General features: G+C 36.3%; 1 protein-coding gene across 1 annotated transcript in view; it reads left to right on the top strand.

Annotated features, from left to right (window-relative positions):
- Positions 1-12,474, top strand: part of CDADC1 (cytidine and dCMP deaminase domain containing 1) — a 38,144-nt gene extending 25,670 nt beyond the window's left edge. The window contains exons 7-10 of the mRNA XM_004680248.2: positions 216-385; positions 2,290-2,479; positions 7,073-7,133; positions 10,511-12,474. Of these exons, the coding sequence (XP_004680305.1) occupies positions 216-385; positions 2,290-2,479; positions 7,073-7,133; positions 10,511-10,584 (495 nt within the window). The 3' untranslated portion in view covers positions 10,585-12,474. The remainder of the gene's footprint in view (positions 1-215; positions 386-2,289; positions 2,480-7,072; positions 7,134-10,510) is intronic.
- The last annotated feature ends 843 nt before the right edge of the window (positions 12,475-13,317 follow it).

The following is a 13,317-nucleotide window of genomic DNA, read 5'->3' as shown; positions in this document are numbered from 1 at the left end:
GGGGGCGGGTGGAGGGGGAAATGCATGGGATTATGGTGATGGCACAAGGGTGACTTGGTGATGGGAAACCCACGGGATTACAATTGAGATGGGAAAAAAATGTACAAAATGATGTAAAAATAAACTTTTGTAAAATAAAAAAATATATATATATTATAGAGTACCTTTTCAAAATGTTGAAAACTAACCTTTCATTGGTCTGCTTAATTTTTTAGCGAAATTGTGATGGAACAGGGGCAATGTACTTCATAGGATGCGGTTATAATGCTTTTCCTGTTGGATCTGAATATGCTGACTTCCCACAAATGGATGACAAACAGAAAGACCGAGAAATAAGGAAATTCAGATATATTGTACATGCGGAACAGAATGCCTTGACGTTTAGGTATGAAATTCGTTTGTGTGTATTTTCTTTAAACTATAGTGAGTGTTAGTTAAAATTAGTTATCTTTTAGTTGTGATTTACTTCCTTTCATAAAATGCCCAGAACCCATATAGTCAGATCCTCCAGCCCTGCAAATGTGCTAAGTCTGCTTTCCTTTCTTCCTTCTCACTCCAATATAAAATTGTTTGAAGTCTGTCCTTAGAGTCTTGCATATTTCTATGTTTTAAGATCTCTTTTGCTATCTAAATCTAGAGCATATATCTTTCTGAATATATAGCTTTTATTATGAACCAAATAGCTTTCAATAGTGTTTGTTAGAAATTATAACTAGTATGACCTCCTTCTGATATTAATTCAGAACATTTCTATAAACATTTCTCTGCATTTCTCATTATGAGCTTAGGGGATTCAAAAGTGAGTAAGTCACAACTCATGTCCTTGAGGTTAGAATTCAATAATAAATATACTCAACCTAATGGGATCAGTTCTGTGGGAAAGACCAGCACAAAGTGCTGTGGAAATTCAAGAGCTACAAGGGACAGAGGGAGCATGAAAGGGAAAAGTTCTGTGGAAGAACAGCCATTTGAGCTAAGCTTTAAAGGTTTGGAGGATTGTGGCAACTGGAGCTGGTTTCTTGAAATAAGCCACTCTTGCTTCCAGTGTAGCCTCAGTCAAGTAGGAAAGTGCATTGTGTGCTTAAGAATGTGAATGTTCCAGGCTCTCCCTGGTGGCCAGGGATTAAAGTCTCAGTGTTATCATGCTGTCATCAGCCACTGTGGCATGAGTTCAATCCTTGGCCAGGAAGCTGACCTACATGGCACAGCAGACCTCTCTTGTCTCACCCGCTGCTCTCTTCAGCAGTATGTTTCAATAAAACCGTTTGTTCTGCTCCCCACTCTGTCTCTGGTGAATCCTCTCGCCTATCTCCCACAAAAACCTGCCCCCCAACTGCACCTCTCACACACACCCGCATTCTTGAATAAAATAAATCTTAAAAATAAATCCAGATATGCTGAAACATGGCGCACATAGAAATAGGTTGGGATTGGACAAGGGATAACTTTGAATTTAGATTTCCTCTTTCAGGCAGTGGGGTAATAGAATGACATTGAAAGAGCCACGCTACTGTTACTTGGATTGCAGGTATAATTTGAGTCGACTAGATGCATATAATTCTGTTGCCCTAGTAATGGTGAGCAGATTGAGAGTGTGAACTAGGGAGATGAATATGGAAGGGTGGTGACTTAGAGACCAGGGTAACCACAGGACTAGAACGCACCACTCTGTGGCCTCAGATGAGAACGCATCTTTATTATTTTCCTTGTGCCTTCATTACAGATTTATTTACTTCATTTTGTATGTAGGTATGGTTCTGTCAAATTCAAACATATGTTAAATAAAGTTATTCTGCCCTGGGAGAAGAAGTAAAGAGACTCTAACTCAAAATCAAACTTTAATATTAAGTTTTCAATTTGGTAAGCATTTATTAAGTACCCATCAGATACTAGAACATTAAGGGTATATCTTTTGACTACTGTGATCAGTTAATGTCTAAATGATAAACTTTTATGGAGGGGTGTTGGTGCTAGCCCCTCATGCTGATATTATACAGAATTTCTTACTTAGAAAACACTGTATTCTGTTTTTATTCAGACTGAATGTTACCAAATTTCTCAGAATAAATAAATATTTTATATAAAATAATTAGCTCATTTGGATGTTATTTTAACATTTTGTAAATTGTTAGGTTTTGAGGAGCCACCAATTCAACAATAGTAAGTATTGTTTTAAATGTTGCCTGTTTTTAAAATTTTAAAAATCAATTTTAGTGTTTAGAGATTTTTCTAATATATAACTCACTCTTTCGTGAAATACCTTTCTACTATTTTGTACATTTTTTGTAGGTGTCAAGAAATTAAACCAGAAGAAAGAAGTATGATTTTTGTGACAAAGTGCCCATGTGATGAATGTGTACCTTTAATTAAAGGTGCAGGCATAAAACAAATCTACGCAGGAGATGTAGATGTTGGAAAAAAGAAGGCAGACATTTCTTATATGAGATTTGGAGAACTTGAGGGTGTTAGCAAATTTATTGTAAGTAGATAACATTTTCTTCCAGAATACTTTATATTTTTGTTGTTAAGTACCCTGATGCCTATTTTAATGTTGTGATTCCTGTCCTTTCAAAGAGTTTCAGCAAACTATTTTCATTGAGGTTTTTTTTTTTTTTTATGTGCAGGCACTTGCTTAATTATAAATGTTCACTTTAGAATCTCTGCCTTAAGAATGTACATCTTTGAGCCTCCCCTGCTGCCTGAGTTCAGTTTCCTGTGCAGGGAGCTAACCCACATCCCAGCAGACCTCTCCTGTCTTGCCCACTGCAAGCTACGTTAGCAGTGTTTATTTCGTATTTCAGCAAAACCACCTGTTTGGCTCCCCGCTGTCCCTGGTGAATCCTCTCACTCCCTCAACTCTGGCCTACACCCCAGTTCATATAAGAGGTGGGGGGTAGGAGGAGTATTGAAAAAAATAGAAAGAATTTACATCTTAATGGAGCATTGAATATTGAGAATCAATGGACCTTATAGTGCCATCTGGTGGCTGACAAAAGAAAAACCCAGACCCACCTTTCTCCTTCCCCTTCCTTTGGACTTGGAGTGGTAGGTAAATGGAGATGAAAATAGTATAAAATGACCCAAAATATGTACTTACATACACACAGATGACCAAGTATGCACATTTGCCACACATTCCTCATTAGAAAAATCAGGAAAAACACTAGAAGGGATTTAATATTTCACATAATTCTTAGAGTAGATGGAAAATTAAAATTTTTACTCTACTTTTTACCATTTAGGTTTTTAGGAGAAACTTTTTAAGAAACAATCTAAATTATACAGAAACTTCAAAAAAAAACTATGAAAAAATTTTTCCCAGAAATAGTTGAGAGTAAGTTGTTGACTTATTTCTTATCACTCTGGAATCTTGTATATCCCCACATAACCATAATACATTCACAAAACTCAGGAAATCATCATTAGTGCTATATTAACACTATTAATCCACAGATTCAAAAAGGGCTCACCAGTCATCCCAAAATGGTCTGTGTAGCAAAAGGATCCTGTCTATAGTGAAATTGCTTTTTAATGATAATCCTGGCATTAAAATACTAGATTTTGACAGTAAGTACAAAAGGCATATAATAGGCCACTTTATAAGTTTCAACTTGACTTTCCTGTTTGATTGCCAGGGTGCCTGGAATGTGTAAGATACCTAATAGATGTGACTCACATATAATAACGTACTGGCGTCATCTGTGTATGTATGAAACACATACACATTTTTACCCTTTTTATTTTGTCATATATTTTTATTTTTCTATTTTCAATTGTATTGTTTAAACTTTATCACAATTTTAAAAGAAAAAGGCAGCATCAAAAGAAGTTGACATGGGAAAAAGGGCTCTCTTATAAAACTAAAGCAAAGGTTCCCATGTAGTAAGTTGAAGAGAAATCTCCTGTAAGTCTCTTCATTCCTCCTGAAGTGGGGGAAGAAAAGGATTTTTAAATTCTCTTCAAAAGATGAAATGACCTAACTCTTCAAGTCTGTGAATGATGAATTATGTAAATTATGAAATATCTTTCTTACTGATGGGCTTTATAGTTTTTCCATTGTAAAGAGAGCTAGGAGATCAAGAATCTAACTAAGACTGAGCAAGAAAAGCAAAAGGAGATGGGACAGAGAGGGACTGAAGGCCTCTGGGGCAGAAAGAGAATACAGAAACACCTACTGAGCCTGCTCTCCACTGGACTGCCCCTCACTCAGACACACGTGATTTTTCTATTCTTTAGATGAAGATCTTTCTGCCTTCTAACTCCTTTCCCTCATATCCTGTGGTTTAAAATAAATGACTTAAACTACATAGTTAGCTGAACTTTGAAATGTCAAACACGGGGAACTAATATGAACTTTAGTATTTCTTCTAGGTTTGAATTTGAATCTCAGTAATGATTATAGTTACTTTATGCTATCAAAAAGTAGCATATTACATAGTATCAATAAATACCACTTAATAGATACAAGATATTATATATCAGTAAATAGCAATGTCAATAAATTTTATATTTGTTGTTAAGATTAAAGCAAATGGGGCCGGGACACAGCACCCACTGCAAGCTAGTCGCAGCCACTTTGGTGCGAGCTCCATCCCCCGCTCCGGCTCCCCCGGAGGTGTCTATATGGCTGGGCAGACCTGTCCTGACCTGCCCACTGCTCCCCTCAGCAGTGTACTTCCTAGATCTGCCTGTTCTGCTCCCCACTCTGTCTCTGGTGAATCCTCTCACTGCCCCTGCACCTCTGGACTGTACCCAGTTCTGTATGCATAAATAAATAAATCTTTACCAAAAAAAAGATTAAAGCAAAAGGAAATTAATTTTGTTGGGAAAACAAGAAAAGACTTTAAGTCCATGTGAGTCCATGTAAGTCTACATGTACTTAATACATGTGAATTTTTCTCTTTTAGGTCATATTGTTGGGGGGTGTTAGTATAAAAGTAATAATATGTTTATTACAGAGAACTAGCAGCATAAAGTACAGATACCATCCCACAACTTATAGATACCACTGTTAACGTTACTGTACTTTGTTTGAAAATCTTCAAAAATAATTTTCAATAATTATGTAATATTCCAACCTATAGACATAACTTAACCATCCCCCTGTTACTGGAGACCTAGATTGTTTTTGAGTTTTTACAGTTAGTCTTTTTATGAATATCCACAAATGTAAATTCAGAGTTTTTGGTTTTTACTTTGCCCAAATTAATAGAATTTAGTGGTGTGATATGTTAGAAACATGCTATTTTAATATTTCATACATAACTTCCCACATTCTTTTCGGTGCTAGTCCTAACCATCACATTTCCGAGGACACCAGCCTCTAATACGTCTTTTCAAAGACGTATCACACATGTTCAAATGTTTGTCTTGTATCTCATCACCCCTCAGGGTCCATGATAATAACTAGTTTATCTGATGAACTGAACTTATGGAACAGGCTCCCAGGTACTGTTCGCTTAATTTTATCTTTCTGGAGAAATGGTTAAATCACTAGTGATTCTGGGGGCCCTCCCTGGTGGCACAGTGGGTTAAAGCACAGCACTGAGAAGCTAAAGCCGCTTCCGCATGAGTTTGATCCCCGCCTGCCCCAGAGGTGATCCACATGGCGTGGCAGACCTCTCCTGACCTGCCCACTGCTCCCCTCAGCAGTGTATTTCGTCGATCTGCCTGTTCTGCTCCCCACTCTGACTCTGGTGAAGCCTCTCGCCGCCCCTGAGCCTCTGGCCTGTCCCCCAGTTCTGTATGCACAAATAAATAAATCTTTAAAAAAAAAATCACTAGTGATTCTGATGATGGGGTTTTTTTTAAGCTATGTAAGAAAGGAAGGGCTGTACTGATCTACTTGGTTTTTCTTTTCTTTTTTTTAAACATTTATTTATTTATGCTTACAGAACTGGGGTATAGGCTAGAGCTGTGGTAGGTGAAAGGATTCACGGGAGACAGAGTGGGGAGCAAAACAGGTAGATTGATAAAGTACATGGCTGAGGGGAGCAGCAAGCAGGTCAGGAGAGGTCTGCCACACCCTGTGGGCCAGGTATTGAACTCATGCTGCAGTGACTTCAGATAGCTTCATAATGTACTGCTTTGACCCATTGTACCACCAGGGAGAGCCCTCTTTTTTTTATTTAATTTTTTAATTATTATTTTATAACAGTTTGTTTTTACATCATTTCGTACATTTTTTGTTTTTCCATCTCAATTGTAATCCCCTCGGGTTTCCCATCACCCAGTCACCCGTGTGCCATCACCATAATCCCATGCACTTCCCTCCCCACCCCCCCAACCCCCGTTAGCCCTCTTTTTTTTTTTAAGATTTATTTATTTATGCATACAGAACTGGGGTTCAGACCAGAGCTACAAGGGTGGTGAGAGGATTCACCAGAGACAGAGTGGGGGTGCATAACAGGCAGATGGACTAGGTACACTGCTGAGGGGAGCAGTGTGCGGGTCAGGAAAGTCTGCCTCATGTTTGGGTCACCTCCCTGGCTGGGGACTGAACTCATGAAGTAGCTGCAGCTAGCTTTGTATTGCTATGCTTTAACCCATTGCACCACCAGGGAGGGCCCATACTTGGTTTTTATTATCCACTTCTCTGGTCTTCTCCGTAATAATCAAGAATTTTCAGGCTTCCCTATTTCTGAATCGTCAAGATGGAAAATTACAGTCAGCTGATATTTAGTGTATAATCTATATATTTGCTTTGAGATGCTACAGGACCAGGAGATGGCATATGGTATGGACATTCTACTGTATCAGTCATGGACAGACTCAGTTTCTAATCTACCACTATCCTTAGTGTGTAACATTGGTCAAGTCACTTCATTTCTCTAGCGTTCTACTTACTTATCTGTAAAATGAAAATAAAGGACCTTTAAAAGTTTTCCTTCTTTTAAGGATATTGACTCTGATCCCAGAAGCCTTATCCTTCAGAATCATTACTAGAGCTTGGTTAATATGAGTGTGCTCACTATTTTTTCTTAAAAGCACTTTTGACATTTAAAAGCAGGGTGCTAAAATGCTTTTTGTTAAATCCTTCCTGAACATATAAATAAACTGTGCCTTTTAACAGTGGCAGCTGAATCCATTAGGACCTTGTGCTCTTGAACAAAATGAGACTGAAAGCAAAGAAAGTAAGTATTTACAAATCCTTCCTGTGGTTAGCTTTGTTGTTAAGGGACTAAATAGTAAATTTTAATGATCAGGTATTAGAAATTGTTGTGGTCTTTTCACAGTAGATTTTTGACATTTGCTCTTTCACAAACAAGATGTGATAGAAAGTGCTGGTTAATTATTAGTCCTATAGAATATTTCCATGACAAATAACCATATACAAATTGAATTTGTCAGTTAAGTTTATATGAAACAATAAGAGACAATAACTCTTCTATACCAAAACAAAGTCTTCTTGGGCAGTTAGAAAAAAAAAGTATGCTTTAGATGGGTTTAGTGTTAAATGAGTTTATAATCATTCTTATTAGAGTATAGCCATATTTACTTAGATTGGTCAGAGAATGGAAATGTTTTGGTTATTTGAATAATATAATTAGAGTCATCACAGCTATCATATATGCAATCCTAATCTTCAAAAGTTTGTTATTTACATATGACACATATTTTTAATGTAATATAATCTTTGTAAGATCTTGTCATTCCTTAGGCACATAATTGTGAATATTATTTATTGTTATATGATATTATTTAAAAATATTTGGTATATTATTTTTCTTCTTGGATCCTACATAAATGGAAGTTTAGCATAATAAGTAAAGTTTTCTTAGTAATAATGACTTAATTACTCTGAAAAATTGGAAAATATAAAGATCTTTATAACATAATTTCTATGCAAATGTCTTGGTTTTGTGTTCTAACTTAGCATTATTTTATTCAAGTGGGAAATCTTTTATTTGCAATCTGGAAAAAGTACATATTCACCTCATCTTTCTTTTAAAAAAACTATCAGGAAAAAAGTTAAAGAAAAAAAATATCTGGACCTGATTAAATAATGTGGACTCAATAGCAGTGTTTGAGAGTGTCAATAAATAATTCCCTGTTGTTAAGGAAAGGATACCAACAGCCCTATCCACTAAAGATCAATTAGTTTACCTGTTAAAATTATGAGCATTTATTTATCAAAATATACATTACATGGCCTAGTATACACATCTGAAGAGGTGTGAACCTATACCTCTGAATCATATAAAATGTTGTAAACCAGCGTTACCTCAATCAAAGTTATTAAAAGAGTACAAAGGCAAGTCATGGAACAGAAGAGAATGTCTCCTATAATCAACAGAGGACCTGTATCCAGGCTTTATTGTTCCTAGATCACTTAGAAGGAATCTATGTTGTAACTGGCCCTTAGCAATAAAGTGTAGGGGAAGAAACCTCTATGAGCCCTGTGATGAGGTCTTAGTCTTCGCAAACCTGTGCCTTTGGGCTGTGAACTTCATAAGTGTTTCTCTCTCTCTGTTTTTTTCTCCCCTCCTCAGTGAAACAGGATGCCTAGAATAGACTGGATTTGGGTATTTTCCTTCCTCCAAGTCAGTTAGGCTCTGATAATATCCCAGCAGAATAGGTTCTGCTTAATTAGATTACCCTTTTAAGAACCCTGGCATATTTCAAAATGGTGTCTTTTCCCCTCTCCCTGTAATTACTGTGAAAACCTGGGTAAGCTCTTTGAGGTGCATCTTGCAATATTGTGGGGGCTTCCCCCATGACTAAATCTGCACGGAGCCTCCAGCATTCACCAAGTACAGTTCAGATCTCCCTGTCCTTGCTCTGGTTCTCAGGGCAGTTTCTGCTCATGAATCTGCTCCATTTAGCTGAGACTCCCGGTATTTTTCTGCCTCTCCAATCTCAGGGACAGGGGTTTGCTCCATGCCCTTCCCTCTCTTGAAGTTCTAAGAAAAGTTGTTGATTACTTAGTCTGTTCCCACTTGAATAAAATAATGCTAACTTTTTATTTTTAATACTGTCTGACAATATCTGAGCTCCTTCCATGCAGAAACAGAAACCAAAATTTCAGTAATTTTAAGTTTTAGAAGAAAACATTGAATATCTTTATGATCTCGGATACCGTCCATGGGGTACAAAGAGCACTAAATGAAAAGGTGGGGCAGTTAGAAAACATTGTAATTAAGGTCTTTTCTTCTCCAAAAGGTATTATAAAATGAAAAGATTAGCTTCCTATTAGAAGAATATATTTCTGTACATTGATAATAAATTGGTTTCCAGTACATACAGAGAAGATTTAAAGAATTTTTAAGAGAGAATGGGTAAAAGAGAGTTATAGGTATTTCAGAGCAAATGAAACACATTATCTAGTAAACACATGAAAAAAATGCTCAAACTCATCAGCAATTAGGGAAATGCAAATACTGACGTGATGTTTTACATCTGTTATGGTGGCAAAATTAAAGATTGCTAGTACCAAATGCTAGTGGATGTGGATCAGTGGGAATTTTTGTGTTGCTGATTGGACTGAACATTTGTACAGCCACCTTAGAAAAACATTTAACATTACTTTTGTAAAGTTGACAGACATGTACTCCATGACTCAGCAATATAGCTTCTATCTATAGGCCGTAGAAAACTCTTACATGTGTATAAAAGACCAAGAGACAAAGAATTAATTACAACATTGTTCTTAAAAGCAAAAATTAGGAATGATGCAGATCTTCCTTAGAGACTAGACAAAAATATTATGGTATTTTCATATAATGGAATATTATATAGCAGTGGAAATAAGCTAAGTATATCTGTATTAATCATGGATGTATCTTAGAAATATAATATTGAATACAAAATCAAGAAGTCTAAATATATTACGATACAATTTCTACATAAAGTTTCAAAAATAACCATATAGTGTTTAATATATGTGGTAAAGTTATTTTTAAGAAGCAATGAAATGATAAATTGCAGGATTCATGATAGTGGAAGTGAAAGAGGATGGGCTCAGACTGGGGATCACGTAGGAAGTGGCAACATTCTAATATGGGGGCTTGGAGGTAGGTTCTCGTGTATTCATTTGTTACTAGACTTTAGAACTCCCATCTGTATTACATATATCCTTTAATGTTGTAAATATTATCCAAAAAAGACAGGAGAAAGAAGATTTTTTCCTACCACCTAATGAGATATGTCTGTTTCCCTTGTACGGTAGGCTTATGGGAGTGGTGACTCACTCCCTCATAGTCTCCCCGCCCCATAGACAGTTTCCACCTCTGTTTGGAGGATAAGTAAGTGTATTTTATTTTTTCCAATCTAATAATAATGACTTTTTCCAAGAAAAAATATTTTTTGAGTTGTTGGCCTTAGACTTTTGAGTGAATGCATTTTTAAAGGCCGCTGTATCACCTGAGTGAATTATCTAGAATGTGTTCTTTAACAGTTGAGAATTTTAAGGGAAAGTGAATCTCTCCTGTTAAAATTTGTTATTTTGATCTTACAACTCAGATGTTATTTGAAATAAGGTTTTCTGGATACTGTTATTCTTGAATGCTAGATGGTGTGTTGAGATCCAGACCTCCAGATGAAGAACAGCACCAAGACAAGAAGCTGTGTCTTGGAAACCACTAAGAAGTCCTGTCTGAACTGCAATGAAGACCTCAAGAATTTTTATTGCACTTTTAAAACTCATCTTTGTTAATTTAGAAAATAAGGATGGATTCTGTAAACAATTTTTTAAAAATTTAAGGAAGCTAATTTATTACTAGCATATGAATGATGTTAATGAGAATGTTTTTATTTTAGATTTATTTGTGTTTTCCAGAATACAGTACTGTGTTCTTTTGTTACACTAAATGAGGTGGCAATATTTAATGAGCCAGCTCGATCACTGATAAGGATTGATTTCTCCTTGTCTTAGCTTTATATTAGACAGTTTGAAAAGAGACTGGCTCAGTGGAGGTCACTTCTCAGCAGAAATATTAATCCCTTTGGATTATGAAGGTGACAGCTGCTCAAGAGAAATAAGTGATGACTTAGCCATTTTTAAGGATCAGTATGGCTTACCAAATCTTCACTTTTATACCCAAAGCTTTCTACTAATCAGAATTTAGATCACTTAAGATTGAATCATACAAATCATAAATAATGGGACATGGTCTCTATTATAAAACTGTGTTCCTAAACAGGATTATTAATTTTTAAAAATTCTTTTGATATGTAGAAATTGTATTGATTTGTTGAACTTGGACTGTTGTTGAACTTGGATGTTTTATCACTGATTGGGGTAGCAATAGGAAGAGAATATTATTCTGAGACAGTATTACAATTTGATGTCACTGATTTGAAATTACAATGAGCGTCAAATTTTGTTATGATGTTAACAGAGAAGAAATATGTAACCTGGAATATTGAAACTAGTCTTCTTATATTCCACTCACAAATGTCAACCATTTCTCCCTTACATGTAAATAACAGAAAGTATCTCCTGGCTTTTAATGGGTGGCCTTTTAAGAGCTTCTGCAGTGTGAAAGTCTTGAAAGTAGACATCATGGTTAGTACGGTTACATTTCAATTGCTCTTTATAAGACCTCTCATTTTTAGGAACTAAGATACTTTGGGAAAATTTGTCCAAAACTGAAAATACATGTTTTATATTTTCCTAAGTGAGGGAGGGAGGGACAGTGGACCATGGCCCACAGGCCTGGGACAGACATCCTGAGAAAGTATCCTCAGTCTGAGCAGAGTTAATCAGGCTCACCTCTGCTTCTGTCTACTCCCTTTCCATGGCATCACATGACCTCTTGAGACCTGCCAGTTCCTCGGAATGACACACAGGACAATCCAGATGTTGCCTGCTCAGACCCATCGGCAGTTAAAAGTAGCCATACCAGGCTCTTGAAAAGTGCCACAAACATTTTAACACAAGGTGTAGCTCATGAAACAGAGAGGGAGGAAAGCCTAGGTAGCCATAGAGATCATTGAGGCTAATTTGAAAATTATTGAACTATTCTTTAATATTTACCAATATGAAAACAATGAGATTTGCTGTTCTCTCCAGTTGCTTTTATATATTAATTACATATAAACATGCTTACATCCTTCTTACATTTGCCTTTTCTAATATGTCAGCTACATCAAATATTGTATCAGTGAATCAGTAAATATTTTATAAGACCCAAAATCCTGGGATACTGGAAGGTTTATGAATTTATGTGTGTGTACTAGGGGATACAGAAGGGAGAAACATGTGGATGGAAAAGTTATGATTAGGAAATGGAAAATTACATGTTTTCATAGCACTGTTAATGGTCATGATAATACCATTTTTCCTTCTGTATAACAGGTCAAATGTCAACACTATTGACAGTTTACTATATAGTACCAGAAGAAAAACTCTTTGAGGTCAGATATATAGATCTATATATATGTGTGTGTGTGTAGATAAATATATAGAGAGAGATAATGACATTTTTAAAATAAGATATATTCATATACATGATCTATATCAGATAGATAGTATATAATATGACATAGATCATATATATGAATATATGTATGTGTGTGTGGTTTTTTTACACTGTTGAATCCAGTGCCTACAACAGTGCCTGGCTTGTAGTAGACACTCAATAAATATTTGTTGTTGATCTGATGATGGCTGGACACTGGCTTTAGAAATGATATGTGTAAGAAGTGCTCCAGGGCTGGGGCCTTGCAATCTGTGCTATCACAGGCCCTCCAGGTGATTCTTTTAAACTACAAGGGTGAGAACCACCTTGTGGACATAATTAGAGAACACTGGTAGCACAAAAGAGGACAAACACTCTTGCAAGTTGTAGGGAACAGGCCTTCTAGAAGTGTAGGTGTAGAGGGTTCAGGAGTTTTCAGGTCAACAGTGGTGATAAGATCAACTTCTGAGCAGGGGTAATGGAGATAGATGGTCCCACTGGGAAGTAGCAAAAGAAAGTGATTGGAGACCCTGGACTAGCAATATTGACTAAGATGTAGAAATCCATAAGTTGAAAGTGTTCATCCCTTAGTGTAAGAAATCAGAATTTTGAGTTAAATTCAATGTCTCCCTTAATTTCAAGATTGAAGCTAACAGTAAATTCATAATTTGAGAAGAATAATTTTCTTTTTGCCTTTTGGCTCACAGGAGGCCAAAGTGCAACTTTTTCCCCTCTGTCTCAAATTTGAGTTTGTCCGACAGTGGCTGCCACCACCATTCCCCCTATGTTCCATCCCAACGAGATCAAAGGCATAAATTTCAAGTTCACTAATAGGAAGTCTGCCATGTCTTCCCTGGTCCTCAAGATTGGTTCACTGCATCTGTCTCCAAAAAAATAAATGTTGAAGGCAATTTTT

The sequence above is a fragment of the Condylura cristata genome, unplaced genomic scaffold, assembly GCF_000260355.1.
Source record: "Condylura cristata isolate star-nosed mole 26May11 unplaced genomic scaffold, ConCri1.0 scaffold00010, whole genome shotgun sequence".
Lineage (NCBI taxonomy): Eukaryota > Metazoa > Chordata > Mammalia > Eulipotyphla > Talpidae > Condylura > Condylura cristata.
Note: the sequence above shows the minus strand (reverse complement) of the source record. Positions and strands in the feature narration are given on the sequence as shown.